General features: G+C 42.3%; 2 protein-coding genes across 3 annotated transcripts; both read left to right on the forward strand.

Moving 5' to 3' along the window:
- Nucleotides 1-360: 360 nt before the first annotated feature.
- Nucleotides 361-11599, forward strand: creb3l3l (cAMP responsive element binding protein 3-like 3 like). 2 transcript variants are annotated; one of them, XM_012869952.3, is made up of 10 exons: nucleotides 361-497; nucleotides 3297-3437; nucleotides 3538-3934; nucleotides 4049-4158; nucleotides 4300-4392; nucleotides 4649-4755; nucleotides 9377-9445; nucleotides 9528-9612; nucleotides 9725-9818; nucleotides 9961-11599. In XM_012869952.3, the coding sequence occupies exons 2-10, from the start codon at nucleotides 3297-3299 to the stop codon at nucleotides 10362-10364; spliced, it is 1500 nt and encodes a 499-aa protein (XP_012725406.3). In that variant the 5' UTR covers nucleotides 361-497; the 3' UTR covers nucleotides 10365-11599. The 2 variants fall into 2 exon arrangements, with proteins under 2 accessions (XP_012725406.3, XP_021175908.2); XM_021320233.2 differs by lacking the exon at nucleotides 361-497 and adding an exon at nucleotides 994-1172.
- Nucleotides 11600-16338: 4739 nt separating this feature from the next.
- gadd45ga (growth arrest and DNA-damage-inducible, gamma a) lies at nucleotides 16339-17919 on the forward strand. The gene is made up of 4 exons (XM_012869959.3): nucleotides 16339-16496; nucleotides 16607-16708; nucleotides 16841-17051; nucleotides 17182-17919. The coding sequence occupies exons 1-4, from the start codon at nucleotides 16444-16446 to the stop codon at nucleotides 17293-17295; spliced, it is 480 nt and encodes a 159-aa protein (XP_012725413.2). The 5' UTR covers nucleotides 16339-16443; the 3' UTR covers nucleotides 17296-17919.
- The last annotated feature ends 4418 nt before the right edge of the window (nucleotides 17920-22337 follow it).

A 22337-nucleotide genomic window follows, 5' to 3' on the forward strand; every position in this document is an offset into this window, starting at 1 on the left:
ATTGTTTTTATATTCTTTCAATTTCATAGTTTTATACAGTAGAATATTGCTTTATTGGTTTATATACTACAAAAAAAAACAATATTTTGCACTCAAGTACATTACACATATTTATATATTACAGAAATGTATTTAATCTAAAATAAAAATGGATATTAATATTAGATACATTATGTAATATAAAATCGATTGTAAGAAGTACTTTTATTTGCTATTTCATTTAGTTTGTGTGATAAGCTTCAATCCTGGAAGAGTACGTCGGTAACATAAACTGGCGTGCCAGGCATTTTACTACACTTCCCATAAACACCCAGGGACTTACGTAGGAAATCCGTTTCCGCCTTTGCGTGATGACGCATTTTTTGCCTTGTTGGAAGGTGGTTTCAGCAGGAAGCTCCCTGGCTGCTGACGGTCGCAGAGGAAAAAAGCCGAGTAGACAAACCAAAAGGCTCTCGAGTGAGCTTGTTGGAGTTGGTGTTATCTTCTGCTATCAAACGGTAAGAAACTCTGTTTCGTTTGCCTCCCGTTTTAGTAAGTTTTTTTTCAGTGTTTTTCTTTCTTTAAATAGGAACCGCGCCTTCAACATGATTAAAAACAGCACGAGTAGATAGATGTCAGTGTTGGGCCGAAGACATTTCCTGTTTGCTGTCGCTTGCTAGAATTAATAACCCCGCTTAAGTTTCATGGTATTTTAAATAATAGTAATACAAATAATAATGCTTCATCTTCTCAAACAGCTCACTTCTTTTACGTTTTAACCTTTTTAATATATTTTTGTAATGCATTACTACTGATTAAAACCATAGCAAAGACTCTTAATCCGGCCTAAACTCTTTCTTTTTTTTTTTTTTTTTTGCCGTGACCTTTGAGCCATCTTCCTTGATCAATCCGCAGGCTGTGCATGTTATTTGTTTTGACACTTGATATTGTATCAGATCCCGTGGCAAGGCTGTGGAGGGGGCGGGGCACATTGGCGGATGAGGTCATGATAAAATGTCTGAGATGACGCAACCCTACGCGGTTTACAGTCTATACACTGTATGCTGTCAGCTGCTTCAGAAGAGAAGATCGATTCAATTTGAGCTCATTTAAGTAAAATTGCCGCTGCTGAGCCGAGGAAAACGGGCCTCATCCTTTGCCCTGCAGCCGCCACGTGGACTCGGCTGCAGATAGTAAGAAGAGACGCGCAGGTCCTCCTTTGTTCTGACGCATTGTTGTAATCTCATTGTTATTATTGAGATGGCGAAACGTGACCTAAACTTGGTCGTCTAATTAAGCGCCTTAATATCTATATGCACACGCGCATGCGCGTTTTTAATGCATGCCACATGCAGTAAGATCATAAAAAAAACGGCTTTATATGTTCGAAAAGGCATAGATTGCCATGCGGCTGGTGCTGCCCGACGTTGTTTTGATTTGGCTGAACTTAACTCATGGCCAAGGCTCCATCGTGCAAGCGGTTGGTTTGAATTATTAGACCTTTTAATCACTTTTATACTTGTGCAAAAGAAGTTTAATATTTTTTTGAAAAGGGGATGTTTCTAATAGTGTCTCAGACAAATGTCGAAACAACATTGACTTTAAGAATATTTCTGCAGACGCTTTGATCAGAGGTAGTAGGACCAGCTGAAGTGCGTGAACACCTGCTGCATTCTATTTCTGCACCTAGGCGTACTTGTTTTCTGTGAGATGTACAATGCCTTTTAACATTAATCGGAGAACTTGAGTGTCTTCATGTTGCGCGCCGTTACAAACAAGTTTTGATGTGTCTTGTGAAGATCGTATGTGATGAACCAACGCAAAGGCAGTGCATGATTGGGAAGTGGAAGAACAATGGTTTTCAAAATCTTCACAAATACAAATCTCTGTGCTGAGTGTTTGTATGCACCCCCCCCCCCCCCCCCCCGTTTAAATACCCCCCAAATGTGTATATCTGCACATTTACACATTTGCACATATGCCATCAGACTGTTCAACTGCTGAAGCCAAAAAATGGACTCTGTACCACATTCGTAAATTACACAGCTCTAAATAATACTCACCTGTACACTGTGAATTGCACACTGTCTATTTCCCCTGCATTGTTTACATTTCAATTGTTTACATAAATCACCGCTGCACCTTATCCTGTAATTTACTGCAATTTACTGCCATTTTTCAAGCTGTATCCAAACAAAATTTTGTTCTGTACACACTCTGTGCATACAAAATGACAAAGTTGTCTAAGTCTCTTTTTTTTTTTTTTTTTTTTTCCTCTATCACCTTCGTCAGAATGAAAGTTTTGCAAAATAGTTTGATGGAGAGGATCTGTGAAGAGCAGTTGTCAAGACATGCCTCAGATTCTCAGTGGATTTTGGTCTGTACTTTGACAGGTCCGTTTTATTCCAATAATATACACATTTCCATTGTTTCTGTGGGTGTGTTTTTAGGTTTGTTTTGGCAGTGAAGTGAACCTCAGGCCTGACCTGAAGCTCTAGGCAGCCTTTATAAGGGTCTTCCAAAATAGCCATGTGCTTAGCTCCGCCCATGTACAGGTTCACTCTGACCGGCTTTCCTCTTCCTGCGTCCCCACAGCACGATGCTGCTGCCACCATGTTCCATATTCCGTTCTGTAATGTTTCCATGGACATCCCGCCTGCTTCTTTGATCAATGCTCCCCTTACCCAACTTGTCGGTTTAGCTTGATGGCCATGTTGTGGGTTTGCAATTTTGCAAAAACTCTTTTTCTCATTCCTACGATGACTTGGAACAGTGTTCTGTGTGAGGACGAAAGCTTAGGGTGTTGTTTTTAAATACTAAATAATAACTTTAAACTCACAACTTTATCCCTGACTCGCCGGCTGTGTTCCTTGGTCTTCATGGTCCTGGTTGATCACCAATGTTCTCTAACAAACCTCTGAGGCCTTCAAAGAGCAGCTGCATTAATGCTGAGCTCGAATTACACACAGGTGGAGTGTGTTTACTATTCAGGCAAATTCAGATGCGATCGGTTGCAATGGATTTAATTTGAGTGTCAAGATTAAATGTATGCTGCACGTTCCAGTTTGCATAAATGGTGGTTTTAATCCGGTAAACGGTTCCATCGTGCAACTTTGTGTTGGCCTATCACGTAGAAGCGCTAATAGAAATACACTGGAGCGTGTTGCTATAATGTGACACAATGGCGTTCAGTTGCTAGGAGCTGCATTAACACTGCAAGTGAAGAAGCGCCGTCACAAGCCAAACTCGCACCATCTCCGATAGGCCTGGTCAAAAATGTTTGATTTAATGGTGGGTTTACTGATGCTTTGCCACAGATGTCAGTATCTGAGGACCTTCCAGACATGGATGGGACAGACCTCTTCGGGCTGCTGTTCCAAGATGGCACCAGTGGATGCGCTGAGCCCTTTTTTCAGGACGAGAATGGCCTGATCGAATCCTGGCTGTCCGAGCAAAATGTAAGACCTCACTCACAAAACACCAGCGCAGTTCCTCTGCAGACAGCTATCTATGTCTAACTACAGCGGGCGGAGTTTGACCGATTGTCTTCGTCTTTAGATGCTGACGGGGGTGGATACCGAAGATTTCCTGACCAGCTTGCTCGACGGTGACAACAACACGGGGGCCTTCTGTCCCTCCCATTCCCCGCTGGGCAGCGACAGCGGCATTTCCGACGACAGCAGCACAGGGGCTGGAAACAACAACAACAACAACGCGTTGGGAAGTCCCCGCGGCAGTGAAAGCGACATAGTGCCCAGTCCCAGCTATTCTCATCCCAGCCCCGTGCACTCTGAGCCTGGCCTCACCCCGGAGGAGATGCAGGCGGAGAGCCCCGAGGCCCTGTCGGTCCACGCAGACCACAGCTACTCTCTGCTGCAGAGCGGAGCCAGGGACATGGACCTGCTGGAGAGCGTCAGGGCAGAGAAGCCAGACACCGACGTCTTCATCGATCTGGGTAGGTCTGGTTGAGCTTTGAGCCTTTAAAAAAAAAAAAAAAAAGGAAAAACTACAAGCTTTTAACAAAGCGCCCAGATCTGATTTAATTAAAATGAATCCGCTGATGTGACAGATGACCTGGTGAGTGACGCCATGGAGGAGGACTTCGCCACAGAGCTGCCTTGTACTTTGGCCATGGACAGCTCTGCACAGGATTTGGCGGAGCTCAGCAAAACGGACCAGGTTGGTTCTTCCAGTTTACCTAAAATGTTTAAAAAGGTCCAGCTCGTTAGGGAGACGCCGATTCCTGACAAACATGTGTTTGGTGTCTGATTAAACGAACAGGTTTCAGTTCTTTACTCGGTCTGATTTGTCTCCTTCCAGTTCCAATTTAAAGAGATTGTTCTCACTGAGGAGGAGAAGCGGCTCTTGGCAAAAGAAGGAGCCACCATTCCTGAGCACATGCCTCTCACTAAGGTAACTGTGAGCCTCTGTCTGCATACATTATGTCTTCACAGGACTTTCATTTTGAATACAGTAGATTATTTCTGTTCGTGTTTGACAACATGTGGATCTCCTTTATTATCCCTTATGATAGACTTCTGTGCGGGTTTTGTGGACAAACGTTACAATTTCCTTTTTGTCTTTCCCCCTGGCGCAGTAGTTTAAGGCACGTTACCTGCTGCCGCCGTGTCGCCATTGAGCTGAAAGCCTCCTTTACTTTGGTTAACAGGCCGAGGAGAGGACTTTGAAGAGGATCAGGAGGAAGATCCGCAACAAGCAGTCTGCTCAGGAGAGCCGCAAGAAGAAGAAGGTGTACGTCGATGGACTGGAAAACAGGTCAGCTACACAGTGTTTAAATGCACATGTGACTCCTTTTTCCCCCCCGTTTTCATCGAGCAAATGCATAGATTTTTTTTTCGGTCTGCACAACCCGAGTAAGGACCTTACGCAAGTTAAATCTCCAGCCTCCACCTGCCTACAACTGATACATAGGCTACGTTCACACTGCAGGTCTTAATGCTCAATTCCGATTTTTCTTTTTGTGAAATCAGATTTTTTTTGCGTGGTCGCTCACATTTCCAAATATATGCGACTTGTATGTGATCTCCTGTGTGAACTGAACATGTTCAACCGAAGTGTCCAGCATGCGCACTCGAGGACGCGATGACGTCACACGAAGCAAGCGTCCTCAGTGTTTGCGGAAGTAAACATGGATTATAAATTAGTGTTGCACCGATACCGATACCAGTATCGGCCGGGGCGCCGATACCGCACTAAAATGGTGGTATCGGTATCGCCGAGTACCAACAAATAGGTCACAGATACCATTTTGATGTTTGTATGTCACTTGAACGCAGCCTTCTGTCTCCCGACACTCACTAGTTCTAGTGGATTCACTTTGTATTTGTCTTTTTTCCTGCTTTAATAAGGTAGCAGCTTGACAAAGCCATGACAGCAATTATTTTACATCCAACAGGGTTCCTGCGGATCCTTAAAAAGTCTTAAAAGGCATTGAATTCTGTAATATAAAACTAAGGCCTTAATTTCCATTAAAATGTCTTAGATCAGTCTTTCTTAGGTCTTAAAATTGTTACCAGGTCATAAAAAGGATTTTTTTTTTTGTAATCCTTACCAAGCAGTAAAATAATTGACACAATTTATATATTTTTTTAAATTTACTGAACGGTTCCGAACGGTTACTGAAATTGGTTCCGTCCCGATAGCGGAACCAATAAAAACTGTTGCGGCTGGACTATAGCTGTTAAAAAGAGTTGGCACTGCTTATGTTGTGGTTTTAAAAACTGATTTATAGTTTATTTTAGTAGGGAACAAAACAAAGTTTGTGAATTCAGTTCAGTAGTTGTTAAAAAATATATCTATAATTTGTGTGTTTTTTAGCTTTCTTCCTATATGGAATGTTTTTCAAAATCATTAACATGTCTACTGAGCCAGAAAGTAATGGTTTATGTTAAAATAATAATTTGGGTGAAGTTGTCGCAACCAGGTTTATCTTGTTTATCGTGAAGTTGGTCTTAACTTTTTATTTCAAGTGGCATTAAAAAGTCTTAAAAAGTCTTGAATTTAACTTGCCTTATGCTGTAGGAACCCTGTCCAAGTAGTATGCTGTTTTTCATATATACACACACACATAAATTTCTAAGTAATGGTATCGGTATGGTATCGGCATAGCTCTCAACTCTCACGCATTGACCGTGTGACACACGCATTTCACTGACTTCACACGCTCACACGCAACACATGACATTTCACACGCAAACATGGAATTTCTCACGCATAAAAATCACAAAGCCCCTCTGGGCTGCCGACGACAAAACTCCGCCTTCTGCTGAGCTGCTCTTTCACAGCTTGTGGCCATCAGTAATTCCTGCTGCAGTTCGTGTTAACAGAGCAGCAGGAAGAGTGATCAGAGTTATGAATAATTTTAGTCTTAACAGTGGTGAAAGTGAGCCGGTAAGGTCCTGTACCGCGTACACAGGAGGGGAGGGGGCGGGGGGAGAACTGCTGCCAGATGACCAGTTCATTCAGAACCAGTCATGGCTGCACGCAGGATCATAAAACAGTTCTGCTAACCAGATGCAGTTTAAAACGCCACTTGGTCTGTTTATACGTTTCGTTTTTATTAATTCTGCATTTTTTAACTACATGCACCGTATTTCTGTGCCTTCGCGCTTGCTCCTCTCCCCCTCCTTTCCCTCGGAGCAGGTGCTTTTATCATCGTTCACCATTCACAACGTGAATCACTCCGTTTAATGTCCTCACATCGGTAGCAACGTGTGCCAGTTAAAGTCAATAGGAGAGTTAGTAGCTGTGTTTCATGCTATTTTATTTTTAACAACATAGAATCAGTGGCGCTTCGGTGGGCGTGCTGCCTCGCGCTTTAATTCAGGTGCAGACTTTTAAGGGTCATTTTAAAGAACTTGTAACATCAGGGCTTCATCGTACCCCCGTTCCCTTTATAGGAGCCCTTTACAGTATTTAGTTATGCATTTTCCCCATTGTTTATCCGTCGCACGCAGCGCACGGGGCTAAAATCCGCCCACCTCACCGCCCAGAGAGCACTGAGGAGAGCAATAGAGATTCGTCTGATCAGCGCGGCGACTGACTGAGAAACCTGTCGCTGTGAAAGGTGATAATGGTTATAAACTGTAACAGTCTAGAAGTGCATTGATCTGAAAAGAGGGAGACATCAGCAGCTGGATCGTGCTTAAAGACGCAGCGGGAACCTCTGTGTGCTTCAGTGTTGCTGTTGAGGGGAAATTGTTGACCATAAAGGCTTGATGAAACTCAGCCTGATTCACCAATCAGGTTATAGATTTACAATGATAAACAACCCATAGATGAATATGTAACAGTGTAATAATTCGGTCAATAACTTAAAACTACTTAATTTTATTCAGTATTATTTGAACAATTGTGTATTTTTTTATGTCTTAATCCATTAACTGAAAAATAAAGTATTAATACGTCTCTTTCTCTTTTTAACAAAAGTAATACATGTCTACTTCATTGTCTGGTGGGATAAAAATGAGATGGAGTTGACTCCACCGGCTCTTCCAGGGTCTGGTTAGCCCCGCCCCAAACAAACCCCGCCCCCAAATTAGCATAATCCCACTCTTAACTTTTTATAAAAGTTGAGAGGTCTGGGTATCGGTATCGGCCGATACTGCACAGTCAGGTATCGGGTATCGGGGCCAAAAAATGGCATCGGTGCAACATTAATTATAATGCCGGCGCGCATTTTGCGCTCATTAATTTATTTTCTAACCGGAGCTTTCTCTCCACTGACTGCTCTTCTCTTTGTAGTCCGCTATGGGTGTCGTCTTTCTTTCCGCTTCTGCATAGCAGGACGCAGAATAGTGACGTTTGTCGAGTATCGGTGACGTACAGGTCGGATAAATGCGACCCGGCCGTACAGACACAGGTCGCATTTGAAAAGATCAGATACGTATCGGATTCAGGACCACATATCCAAGTGGCCTGGGTCGCATTTGAAAAAATCCAATCTGTGTTGTTCAGACTGCCATAAAAAGATCAGATACAGGTCGCATATGGGCAAAAAATTGGGTCACTTCAGGCTGCAGTGTGAACGTAGCCTAAGTCTGTCACCATTTAGTCTGATGACGCAGTCTCCAGAGCGGTCCACGTTGTCCTTTTTACCTTGTTACTTTAATAAATCTAACCGCTGCCATTTGCTTGTTTAGGGTCTTCTTTTAATTGGCAGAACTTTTTGCCTAAAGCCGTCTGACAGGTATTTGTTTTGTCAATGGCGTCTTCCTTCATATCTTTATATTAAAACGATTAGAAACACACACCCTGATGTTCAGATGTTGTCAAAATAGCTTCTGTGATCCTCTCAGTAAAAATACAGCTGCTCAAATGAAAGCTGGGCCGTGTTTTTCTGCCTCCGACCGTTCTCCTACACCAGCGTACAGGTGAGCCCAAAGTTATTCATACCCCTGGCAGATTCGCAATTGTGATTTAGCTCAGAGATTTGTGTCTGATGGGGGAATTACAATGACATCTCCCAGAACACAAGGAGTTTAAGGGCTGCTAAAAAGAATCTGTTCTGCGTTTACATTTTAGCTACAAAAATGGCAAGACAAAAACTATGTTTACCATTTTAAATAGTCTGTGGAAAAGCCTTCATTGGGATTATCCCTTCATAGATGTTCTGGCTGGAGCAGCTCTAAAACGTTAATATTACTATCTGTCAGAAGACACGTGATGGTTAGATTTGAAAAATTACTTCCAGGGGTGTGAATTGTTTGAGCTTTCCTTTATTTGTCTGTTTAATAGATAAAGGCTGTTTGTTGACTTTATTAAATGTTGACTGTAAAAAGCTAGAAATATTGTGCTCTATGGGTCATGGTGGAAAGTGCACAGAAAGCAGTTTTTTTTCCTGCTTTTTTTGCTTCTAACAGGGAGCAGTTGTTGGACTCCTTGTAATTTTTTTCAGTAGTGAAAATAGTTTTTTCTGCAGTCAGGGGGTACCACGGCAAAAACTTTAGTCTGGAGCCCTCAAGTATTTGCATTTGTTCGATGTGTTGTAGTTGTGTAGTTTTATTTTTCCACTTCTGTAACTGATCACTTTTTAACTTTTTTTTTTCTCAATAATGAATGAGGGTGAAAAACTCTTAAAGACATAGCAATCCACCACCCAAGCACTGTTCGGTTTCTTGTATAGTTTGGGCTCACAAAAAATGGCAAATGTTTAATTACCATGATGTTAATTCCAAGAGTTTGTCAGCTCATTCTCTTAGAATTGAATTGTCACTGAGGACTTCTATTTTTTTTTTTTTTTAGGCCCTGCTTCCAATATTAATTCAAAATAAAAATCATGATAACATGAAAACCTGTTAAGTGTTGATCAAATAGTATCTGCATAGTGTTCGCACCAACATGATGACACTAATTACTGAAGGACTTGCTTCCACAGGGTTGCTGTCTGCACTGCACACAACCTGGAACTTCAGAAGAAAGTGCAGCTGCTTCAGAAGCAGAACATGTAAGAAGTCTTGGAGATTCCTCCTTTGTTCAGCTGTCATAACGGGCTTCATTGCTCTAAATGTGTTTCTTACTTCTTATAGGTCCCTGATTGAGCAGCTGAGGAAACTCCAGGCTATAGTGAAGATGTCCACTTTGAAGGCCAGCACAACCAGCACGTGTGTCATGGTAAGGTTGTCTGCTAAAGCATTTCTTTTTTGTTTTCATCTTGGTTTTTCCCAGCTCTTTCCCATCTTGCTGTGTTTTTATTTCTCACTTTGTTTGGCTTTGCCTCCTTTAGGTGTTCCTGCTCTCCTTTTGTCTCATCATCTTTCCGTCCGTCAATCCATTTGGTGGAAACGGGGAACAGAAGGAGCCCTACACGCCCTCGTCCGGTCAGTTGCATCATTTCTCAACTATGTTTTATTGAGACTGGAGCAATTTTATTGCCTATATTGTTTAACCACGCTAGATTGCACTTCCTTTGATGTGGTTTATCTTTAGAAAAACATTGTTTGCTCTTTTTTATTTTCGTAGTCATTTCTCGGACCTTGCGCTCAGTGCCGTCAGAAAACACAGATGCTATGCTTTACCTGGAGGCCGAGGAGGACCCCCTTGTCTTGGTGTCAGAGGTGGTGGAGAACACCAAAGCCATGTTCTCAGGCGGTCAGAAGAACCACACCCCTGACTACCAGAGGGTGGAGCAATCGGACTCTGAGACGGGCGTAAACAGCAACTCCTCGGCAGACTTCCCCGGTCCCGCTCAGGCGGCAGAGATGCTACCCGGGTCGCCCGGCGGCGTGGGTCCTTTAAAAGAAGCGTCCATTGACCCCGTGGTGGCGACTGCTGTGGCGTATGACGTCCCGGGATCCAAGGAGAACTGGATCGACCGAAGCCCCCCTTCTGTCATTTTACAGCAGCACCGCTCTGATGAGATGTAGGGGAGTTTTCATTAATGGAACCAGCAGGGGGAGACATTTAAAACAATTTAATAAAATTTTAACTCTTAAGAGGGAAGCTTAAACTTAATATAAGGATGAAGGTAAAACTCTTATCTCTCCAGATAGGGGAATCCCCCTGTTTTTATATTCTTTTCTCATTTGCTGCAGGACCTTTTGCACTTTTAATCAGATTACATTGAAGAACCGTTCACAGTATAAACTACTGTATATTTGTATTTTTTAAAAAAGGGCCAGTGTTGCCATTGTATAAATCTCTGGACTACTGCAGGCCACATGCTACTGATGTAGCCCCAGTGGGGTGGGGTGGGGGGGGTTAACTTATTTTACAATGTGATGACCAAAAGTAGGAGATCAAAATTCACAAATTGGGGAACGTTTTTATTTTTTAATACAGGACTTTTGTTTTGTTTTGTTTTTGCCTTCAGCAAATGTTGATATGCTTTTCAAAAGCAATGCTAAAATCATCATTTAAAAAAAATATATAAAAATGAACGTCCAGCACCTCCATCATAGATTGTATTGTAGAAGAAAAGCTGCTTGACTCTCATAAAGCTTGAACAACGTGGTTGGTCGACCACTATATGTATTGCTTAAGCCATTGCAGGACATTTGGCCATTTAGAAGACTAGTAAAGTTTGTTAGTATTTCCCTTGTACCAAGGGTATCCATGTGCTTTATAATTTCAGAATGCTCTTTTGTTTTTGTACAGTAAAGCAAGAGGCAATCTAGAGAAACGTGCCCTGAACCCCTTTAGTTTATAATTGTTAGTGAAGCCCAGTCGCGTTCAACTGTTTCATCGGCTTGTGAAATATGGCTTTCTTTATAAACGTCTAAAATACCTTCCCAATCATGTGCTGGGAAAAAGGGGTGGGTTATTAAATATTTTCTCAGTGAACTATTTGCAGTAAGACATACTCAAAGGTGTAATGTTTTGTTAGTGAAAATTTGACTTTTATTTGTGTATATTTCTTGTGACTGTCGGTGATAAATGGAATCTAAATTGTACTGGAACAACTTTGATATAATTCACACGCCATGAGATTTTTCAATGTTAGTCATGCCAGAACAAATGCACTGACATTGGAGATAGTTTGAGAATTAAGTGTAAATGCCATACATGATTGTTACTTTTTCTGTACATATAAACTCAATGTATAATACATGTTTGAATATCTATCATAATAAACCTTTTTTTTAATAAACATTTAATTTTATCTCTGCTTCTGATGTCACAAAATACTGTTTGCTTTCTGTTACCTACCTAGAAGTGAGCCACTTGGTTGCGTGGAACCCTTTTCTAACACAGGCAAATGGCTCACTATGCTTATCAATAACCATGCCGGCAAGATGAATTATCTCGGTATTTGTTCGTTCACAAACCCACAAACATCAAGTGCAACACAGCTTATATATATATATATATATATATATATATATATATATATATATATATATATATATATATATATATATATATATAATTATTATTATTTTTTTTACTATTACAATGTTGGGTTCTTTTTAACTACTTCAGAGAACACTTTGTAAATTAGGCGCATCTCCGCTGAGGGTTTCTTAGTCATTCTGAGATTTTGGTGTTTTGTACTGCTACCTGTTGACGTCTTCAACTTACACATTTTCCACATTTAACTTGAATTTCCAATTTTAGCCTAGTTTTAAATCATAAAGCCAAAAATTCCCCCATGAATTTAAATCTTTGACGTAGCAATGGGCTGGCTACTAGGCTGATGAACTGCTGCATGGATGGATTAATAACTGTGATGGAATAGGAAAGGCCACAATGATCCGTATTGATCAAGATCTAGGAGATAACGTAAATATTTAACTTTACCCTACAGCGTAGGAATCCTGATGAAATATTTTTATATGCTAAACTAAACCTTTGTGAGTCACTTAGATTATTTAATTATGCCATTTAACAACACTCTAATTCTCTTTTGCTTAAATTCTTTACATGTATACTAATTGAAGCTTAAATTAGTGTCTATGAGTGATAGCAGGAGGAATTGGCTTGTTCCCTTTTCTCCTCAGTGAGCCTTAGGCCGGTGATATTTGTCTGACCTTAGCAGCAAGCTCAGCTGTGCGGGGAAAACACGGGATAGGAGCTGAGTCACAAGTGTGGGGCTGGAATAATGAGTCATGAGCCCCAGTAGCATTTCTGAGGCTTGCTGTCGCTTATTGGATGAAAGTTCACTCTGCAAGTGAACAGCAGAGGGCGGTATTGTCCTGCGTTTTTTGTCACAAAGGGGCAAGTGCAGCTCTCGCGGTTCTTCTCAGGAGATAAGTCATCCAGTTATCATGTAGGCAAGCTTATTTGCATTGAAATAAATGTCAAACGACACTTTTGACTCATTTAATACGAAATGTAAAAGAAAAACATTTGACCAGTGGGTTTCGTTCCTGTAACTCTATTTTGTGATACCTGACAGAAGATTAAGGGGTTGAAATTCCCCTATGCAGCCGATTTATATTTATTTTTTTTTTTGCAAGTTTTGGTCTCTTGCGCATTCTGTAGGAGACATAACAACTTCAGGTTACGACAGGCGCAGCCACCCGGTGCGTTAACGCAGCCGGCAGCGCAGGTTTGAAAGGAGAATGATGTTGAAAGTAAACACATGCTGTATCACTGATAAGATAAAGTGGCCTGAAAAGGCTCCGGGCCACGGCACGTGGCGCTTCGTTTCCGGGAGGGTCACGCCGCACGCGCACATCTGTCGGGCATCTGTTGCTGCAGGTCGCCGAACAAATACAAAGTGCGTGGAGGGCACACAAAGGGCGCGTGCACGATCTTAGAAATGCAACACTTCCAAGCTTTCACCACGGAAAGACAAGGGGCAGGTGGAGTGGAGGAGGAATTCTTATGAGGCACCAGTCGCCTTTCTTTTGTGTCCGTGGGGACACGACACGCGTCGAGCCAGGCTGCTGTAATTAAGCCCCCCCCCCACCCCCCTTCAACTCTTTAAAAAAAATAGTGCGAACAAAAAGTGGCGTGTGCCCTACTCAACAGGCTGCGTTTGTTATGCTGTGCTCTAAAAAAGCGCTGGGTTAAAATTGAACCGATTTGGGTTGTTTTGCTAACCTAGTCCTGGGTTGCTGAAGGGATTATGGGTTGGATCTAGCATACTGAGCTAGGTCAAAAAAAAAAAAAAAAAAAAGAATAAAACCTTAAAATGTGTACAAGGATGGTTACCAGCCAGTATTTAAGAATGGTTATCGCTGAAAATGTCACTATCCATCACAGGTCAACCCAGTGAACCATGCACACAATCACACCGGTGTAGACTTAAAGGAACTATACCTGAATTTGTGTTTCCTTTTTATGCAATGTGTTATGAGTTAAAAGATGCAGCTTGATAATAACAATTGACCAATTGATTCTTGACTCGATGAGCAAGTCCGGGCTTTTTTTTAAAGTAGGAATAAACAGCAAATTGGGGACAAACCAGGACATTCTGCATGAGGAATATCGTGTGTGGTGTGGGTCAATGCGTGTAGTCAGGAGAATGTGTGTGTGTGTGTCTCATGCTCAGTGCATGAGACTTGACAGCTCTGAATATTACCACTATTTCTACTATCTACAGTCATCAATGAAAATCTTATTTAACTATTATGAGATGTTACATTATATCAAATAGTACATGTCTACATCAGGTTTCTGATATTTTTTTGGTTTAAGTGTGCAACATAGCTACCACTAGCTTGCACTATAACAGCTAAAGAGCTAATTATCTTTAGTCAAATATAGGCTATATATATATATATATTTACCATGAACTAATGTCATTAACCTAGTGCACAGACATTAACATCAAACATCAAAGTTGCAGGAAATTAGACTTTTCTGCCAGTTGAAGAGTCAGAGGTCTCAGAGTGGCGCCATGTTTAACGTCCAACATGGCGGATACGCAAAGAAGATTTAGTAAAAGTTACAGGTGTAGGCTATAGTATTTCTAAGCACTTCTGACATTTAGTGTCTTAATAAACTCACATGCACACATAACATAATACAACCTCTATTTGTGAGTATATTCCTGTAGCGTTTGGATTAGCTTTTATTGCTAGTAGCAGTTAGCACAATAATTAGCATATCCCACAGGTTTCCCAGCTTGAAACTACTGTATAATGCATGTTTAACTTGCGTGTTGACAAGTTAACGACAGAACAGAGCTCCGATATCCAAGGAAAATCCAATGCAGCATTAACGTACAACCTAATTTTCTGTTCATGTTTCATCCTGCGGAAGAACTTCACGCAGGTTGTCATGTAATTAAAAATAGCAGTCTGTAAAGGATGATGATGCTCCTTCTGATCTCATCTCTAAACCAAGAAACCGGTTCATGTTTTGGACCCAATATTTGGTTAAACCAGTCCTGCTTGTATCCCAACTGCATGTGGGTTAAACGAATGACCCTGTAGTACTTAGAGTGTTCTCCTTCGGGAGACTTCAAGAAGTCTCGCCTCATTATTAGGGTCAGGACAGGCTTGTAGATTTCTCTTGCAGGAGGGCTCTGCCGCCTGACTGTAAACTGTGGGCAGGTTGAGTAACCGAAAAGGAAAGCTGTTTATTAAGGGCAAAGGGAGGCCAGGCGGGGAAAGTTTGCTATATAAATCTTGCCAAGTGATTCCCCAAGCTGGGAAAGTACTTACCCTAAAATACACTTCCAGTGTTTATCACGGAATATATCTATTTCTCTGCTGTGTTTACTCATTGCAATCCACCTGAAACAACAATTTTCTTATTCAAAAATATCACACCAGCGGTCATGATTTAATTAATGCCCTGCTTAGAATTTTTTTTGCTAAATCTTAATATTTAAAAGAAATGAACCTAGACACCTCACACACCTTAAATTATATGTGACATAGTAATTGTTTTGTGAGAAAGCTTTAATTGTTTATGAGACTATTATTTATGCATTTCATCATCATCTTATTATTGATATTATTACTAATATTATTATCATTAGTATTGTTATTGTTGGAACTGTTAATACATTTCTGGGATCTTTTAATACCTAGAGGCACTCATGGCTCACCGCTGCTAAATATGCTGCTTTATGCAATTAGAGGTCATTTCTAAGTCAGCCTCCAGTCTTGATCCAGTTATATTATACTGTTAAGGTACAAAAGTTTATGTTGCAGGTTTTTGATCCATGTTTGCACTACAAAAGGGCTGTTCACAGTGCTGGTCCTGATGTTTTGCACAGGAGTAATGGAAAGCATAATGGGTTAAGGGAGTAGAGTGGAAAGAAACCTGATTTGAAATCCTTGTGCCCCCACCACCAGGCTGCACCGTCCTGGGCAGTGAGCCCTGTTCTCCACACCACAAACGAGACAGGATGAGATGTCCAGTACCTGCACAGGCATGCAATAAATCATGCGAAAGGTGCTCTGTAGTGCCCCCTGCTGGCACGATGGTCATGGAAACGCATCAGCTGCTGAACAGCAGTTACAAAACATGCAGGGTGTTATAACGATGATAAACATCCTAACGCGTTATTGAATAGCAAAATTACAATATAACTATTGCCGACATGTCTGTCATATATTTCAGGATACCCATTGAGTCCAAACGTCAGTCACATGATTGGGGCTTCTTCTTATCGACGCACTGAGAATTAAGTCCACCGTATGCAGGACTTTTAGTTTTTGTACATTGTGGTGATGTTGGATGTTGACAAGCCAAGGTGGAGGGAATCGGCGGTGGGAGGGGGGGAATTTCTAGAAACGGGTGAAATCCAACCCACGTGGGGTTTGTGATCAACAGTTCCAGCCTAAAACCTAAAACTGGCCCGGCGGGGACTTTTGCTTTCCTTACCCCCGCGTTACCCCGGCCGCTCCGAGCCAATGGCTGGAGACGGCACAGAGAAAGGGGAGGGAGAGGAGGACCGCCCATTGCCGAGAAACTACGCCGGCGCGCCTATAAAGCCACCCACAGCCTTTTCCGAGCGCAGAAACACACGAGAGACAACGCAGAGAGGAACACGACTTAATCGGATCACTGAACAGCTCCAACACACTTGGATTTATTATAACTATGACTCTGGAAGAAATCCGCGAACAAGAGAACACAATGGAAAACGCTGATAGGTAAATGCTCGGCTATTTCTCAGAACCCGTTTTGAGCTGCTAAACTGGAGCTCGCCGCTTTTGGAGACCTTGTACAGTGTTGTGATGGTGTGCGCTTTTCTTTTGTCAAGGGTGCAAAGTGCAGGCGCAGCCCTGGAGGAGCTGCTGATCGCCGCTAAGAAGCAGGACTACCTCACAGTGGGAGTCTACGAGTCCGCCAAAGTCATGAATGTGTAAGTATCCAGCCTTTTTTCGCCACCGAATGCATCTGCAGATTTTCAGCAAAGGGAGGAGGAGAACTAAAAAAAAAAATTAGCGTGCAAGGATGTGCAACTGATCATCGGTCTCCTCTTTCTTCCGCACAGCGACCCAGACAGCGTGGCGTTCTGCGTCCTCGCCACGGACGAGGAGTACGAGTGCGACATCGCTCTCCAGATTCACTTCACCCTCATCCAGGCGTTTTGCTTCGACAACGACATAAACGTGGTGCGGGTCAACGACATCGATCGTCTGGCCAGCCTGGTGGGCGCAGACGACAGCGGCGACTCCAAGGACGCGCACTGCATTCTCGTTACGGTAAGTTCCTCCCCGGGGGGCAGTTCTGGCACCGCAGCGTGCACGCGTTCACGGTTGCAACATGTTTTTTTTTTTATCCATATTGTGTTATTGTCTTCAGTATATTCATCTGCTATTGTCTTTATTCCAGAGCCCCAGTGCGAACCCATGGAAAGACCCTGCTCTGGACAAGCTGAGCCTGTTCTGCGAGGAGAGCCGCAGCGCGTACGACTGGGTGCCCACCGTCACACTCCCAGAGCGCTGAAGAGACCGTTCCCCCAATTAAAGATGATGAAGAAACGAAAAAAAGTCAACCCCTCAGCTGAGGGAGTCAAGCCTTATTGCTTCACTTGTCTGGATTAAGAGGCTGTGACTGCACACCAATCCAGAGCATTCTGGGGTCAGCATGTTGGGTCTGGATCACCCAGGGTGGATGGCTGGAGTTCAGAGGCCAGGTGTTGACTGCTGTCAAGTGGACACTGAGAAGGAGCCGGACTGTGCTGGATGGTGCATTAGGTGGTGACCTGGCGCTGCCCTGCGTTAGAGAGGCCTGTATGAGGAGTTGGGCAGCAGGTCGCAGAGAAATGACCCAGTGGACTTGTGAAAGTGTGGAAACCGGACTGAATCTAATCCCATAGGAGCGAGTCCGACGCTGGTTCCGATGGCGTCCAAAAGAGTCTACAAAGGACTTTTCTTGTTGGGTGCAGCTATATATTTACATCAGGAAGTTCTTGGGAAAAGCGGATGCTCTGCTTGCAAATCCTGATTTTTAGCTGCATCTCGTCCTGCAAGACATCACCGGACTATTTGTCATTGCTTTCAGATATGCAACGATGCAATATCTTATTTGAATTGTACTCATTTTTGAATAAACATTTTTTAAACCAAACCCTTCCTTCTCAGACGTTTCACTTCTTTCCGCTTTAAAAGTCTTGCAGTTCAGTCGGCGCGATGTTATCTAGACCTGCACCACGCTGCAGAGACGCAAAATGTCAGGAAGTGCCGTATGGTTACGGAGTCAAATGTGGGTGGCAGGAAAGTAAAGATCAAATGATTTGGTGACTTACAAAGGCTGTCAAAGAGGGAAAAAAAAAAGAGAATCAGCTAGAATATGGCGAAAACGTGCCTTGAAAAGGTATCCCCGCCCTTTGATCTTTTATCACATTTTATTAAGTTGCAAACAGAAACTTCAAAAGTACGTTATTAGGCTTTTTGTGAATGACTAACAAAGTAGCACATAATTATGAGGTGGAATAAAATAATACACTGTTTTCTGCATTTTCTGCCTCATCTGTATAAAACCACCTTTTTTGCCGCAGGGTATGTTTTGACTAACTTTGCACATCTAGAGAATGTTGCCCATTCTTCGCTCCACAGCTGGTCGTACCAACCTGGTGAAGCTCAGACAGATTGCATGCTGGGCATGTGAATAGCAATTTTCAGGTCTCGCCTCAGATCTGCAGTCATGTTTAGGTCTGGACTTTGACTAGGCCATTCAAACACATTAAGGCCCTCTGATCAAGGACATTACATAGTAGCTCTGGCTGCATGTTTAGCATTGTTGCCCTTCTTCAGTGTTAATCTCTTCCCCAGTGTCAAATCTTTTGCAGCCTTTAAAAGGTTTTCTGGGGATGAAGAAAAGCGCCCCTGCAACATGATGCCACAACTGCCATGTTTTGCTGTGGGGATTACATTGTCAAAGTGATGTGACTCATCTGATCTGAACCAAGCACCTTCTTTCACCTGTTTTCTGTGTCCCTCACATGGCTTTTGGCAAAACTGCAAACCTGTTAGGGCTTTCTTCTCCCCACTTCACTATCAAAGCCTAAATTGTGGGCGCTACCATATCTCGGGAAGTTTTCATAGACTTTTGTTTGTAAAAAGGGAAAATGTATCATTTTAGTGCTTCTTCAGATAAAAAAAAAAAAAATCCAAACACATCGAAGTCTGGGTAATGATATCAAGTAACCTAAACTTTGTAAATCAAAATCAAAAAAAAAAAAAAAAAAGGGAGCACATTTATACGGTTAAATCGCTAACATGTGTTCAAAAGTTTGACAGTCCGGAGCAGAGTGGTAAGAAAATGAAGGTCATCTGCGGTGGGAAGGTTCAGGGGAAAGCGTTTGCCTGTTGTGGTCGCCGCACGCCTGAAGCTGACAGTAATCGGCGGCCCACATCAAAGCAATAGCAGCTCTAAGTGGAACTCATTTCAAATTTCTTGGCAAGCCTCTTCAGCCTCCATCCACCTGCTGGCCATCGTGACCTGCATGTGCACGGGCGTGAGCACGCATGGAGGTGCAATTGTGAGCCTGTATGTATGCGCTCACTTGCACAACCATGAACAGTACACATACACACACACATGCACACACACACACACATGCACACACACAGACACACACACACACACACACACACACACACACACACAGACACACACACACAGAGACACACAAATGTAAGGTAACTGCGCTGCATTCCAAGAACAGAGGAAGCTTCACTTAGACAGAATTAAGTTAAAATGCAACTTTCAGACAATCACTACAGGGAATTTCCATGGGTTTTACTCTCTTCACATGTACGGTTACCTGCATTAGAATCTCTATAAATTACTAAAGATGCTGACAAAATAAAACAACTAGTCATCTTCCCCATAGTAGTGTCAAAAAGTGCAGATAGTAATTTCAGTGTGATAAACAGACCCAGTTTTGCGGTGCGGCTACTATTCTGTGGCGAGGCTTGCTAAACTCGGTTATGATTGAACATGAAACCTCGATGAGTAAAAGCCGAAACCTAATATCTTGTAAACATATTTACCAGTAAAAGTCCCATCCAATCATTGGTGTAGATTGGGATCTCTTTAAAAAAGGGTTTTGGATGCAAATGTATTTAAATAGAAAATAATGCTTAACCAAGATAACCCAAATTGTTGAGACAAGGCCAGAGGTTCTCTGGGTAAAAGCATCTAGTGGCTGTTGCTTATAATCTCAACCTGATTTTGCAAAGAAAGTAATATTTATAGCCTGAGATAAAAAAACAAAACATATTCAAGTTCTCACTGTTAACATGCTTTATAAGCATAGATATGTGTGAATATATTGTGATTGCAACTGAGCAGGAGCTACACTGTTGAGTGCAATTTTGTTAGAAATGTCACACTGATGTTTGTTGCGATGAATCAGATTTGTTTTGCATCCTATGCAGCTTTAATCTCGGCGTCCTTCTGAAAGACAGGAGAACAATAGCATACCTGTTTTTATCTGTTTGGCTGCTGGTTTCACATGGAACAAGAAAAAAAAAAAAAAAAAACTTCACTGTGTCTGGTGCAAAAGAGGCCCTGCCTCTGCTGTTGCTGCTGTTTGCACAGAGTTAACAAACATCTTCTCCCCATGTTGGCTGTGGTGCCAAAGCCTGGAGCAACAGTCCAGACTGCTGAGGCAGCTGACTGTCTGCACAGAGTCTGAGCCAGAGATTTAGAGCTACGATAGAATGAAAACGAAGGAGCGAGACCAGACAGATGTGTGTCGTGACTCTGAAACATTACCGTTCGCAGCCCCTGCATGGAGCATAGGTAAACAACATGTAGCGGTGGTACTTTCATTGCTTTTTCTAGTTATTCAAGTTGTGGGGCACACAACTGATCACTTTTTTTTGTAGTCTTTGGCAACGGTTAAGTGAGAACAAAAACACTATGTATGCTAACTCGGCAACAAGTTAGCTTCATGGGGCTCCAATGTTTCCACAGTAGATTTGGACGGAAAACAAACAACACACTATCTTGGGTTGAACTTTTTAAGCAGCTAATTTAGCTTTTCCTGCATGGTTAGAATGGGTCAGTGATGAAGGGTTACCAAGCTGACTGCAGTCTTTACCAATGCAGCTTTCTGCATCTTGCACAGCACCAAATGAGACGGACCTGCTTTGTATCGCTGTGTAAAGAAATTAGGGAGTGGAATGTGCTTTTTTTTTTTTTTCAACCTGGCTAGCACTGTGACTGTGATAAGGGTGTGCAATTACACAACGATCAAAGCACTTCAGCCAGTTTCGGCTTCAAACAAACTGCGAGATGAGAGGGTTTCAGTAACGTATGGATCTGTTTGCAAGATGCTGAATAAGCATATTTACCAAACTATCATTACTTATATTATTCCAGGGTAGGTTTGCGTACCTTCGTCATTCAGCTGCGTCAGTTTTGGAAAAATAAATCTTCTCACTGTACTACCAAAACATTCAGGCGTGAGAAAGATATCGACTTGATTTAAGTAAACCAATCAGAGCTGTTTTTAGTAGTACCAAGTCCTATTTTGGTAGAACTGGTGTAAAAGGATTCATGAATCATCCATACAACATTTGCAAATTCCTATATCTACAAAAAGAAAAAGAAAAAGAAGTATTATTTTATCATTATATAATTATGCACTACTATTCTGTCATATGCATTTGCTAATCTGACTTTGCACACAGATGAACTTGAGTGACAATAGGATTTATTATTGCGTTGGCCCACCCTATGCAGCTATGAACGGTTCGGCTCTTCTGGAAAGGCTTTCCACAAGGTTTAGGGGTTTGTTTGTGGGAATTTTGAACCGTTCTTCTAAGACGACCATTTGTGAGATGAGACATGGAGGTTGGATGAGGAGGCTTAGCTCATTGATCTCGGCTTTAGTTGTTTTTATGGGATGAGGTCAGACTCAGGACTGCGCAGACCAGTAAGGTTCTTTAACACCATTTCACAAACATCCATGTGTTTATGGACCTTGCTTTCCTGAAAAAAAAAAAAAACACATCACACCATTATCTCCTTTCACCAAACTTTACGCTTAACACAGTCCTGTCAGGCAATTACTGCTCTCTTGACAAACACCAGACCCAGGCTTGTCCATTGGACTGCCAGAGAAAAAGGCATTATTCGTCACTTTAGGGAACATGTCTACACTTCTTCAGAATCCAATGGCAGCGGGCTTTATTCCATCTGATGCTTTGCATTGCACCTGGTGACATAAGGCTTGGATACAGCTGGTTGGTCATGGAAACCCATTACGTGAATGTCTAAACCACATAAAGTCTGGATGTCTGTACTACTGACATTGCAGAAAGTTGCAAATTTCTGTCCACTACGCACCCTCAGCATCCACTGACCAAGCTCTGTCTTTGAGATGGTGTTGTTCCATATTGCTTCTGCTCAGTTCCTATATCACTAACAGCTGATAATTAATATGCACAAGCAAAGACATTTCCCAACTGGACCTTTTGAACAAGTAGCATCCTCTCGTGGTACCATGCTGGGATTCATTGCGCTCATGAGAG

This window comes from Fundulus heteroclitus, chromosome 12 (genome assembly GCF_011125445.2).
Source record: "Fundulus heteroclitus isolate FHET01 chromosome 12, MU-UCD_Fhet_4.1, whole genome shotgun sequence".
Taxonomy (NCBI): domain Eukaryota; kingdom Metazoa; phylum Chordata; class Actinopteri; order Cyprinodontiformes; family Fundulidae; genus Fundulus; species Fundulus heteroclitus.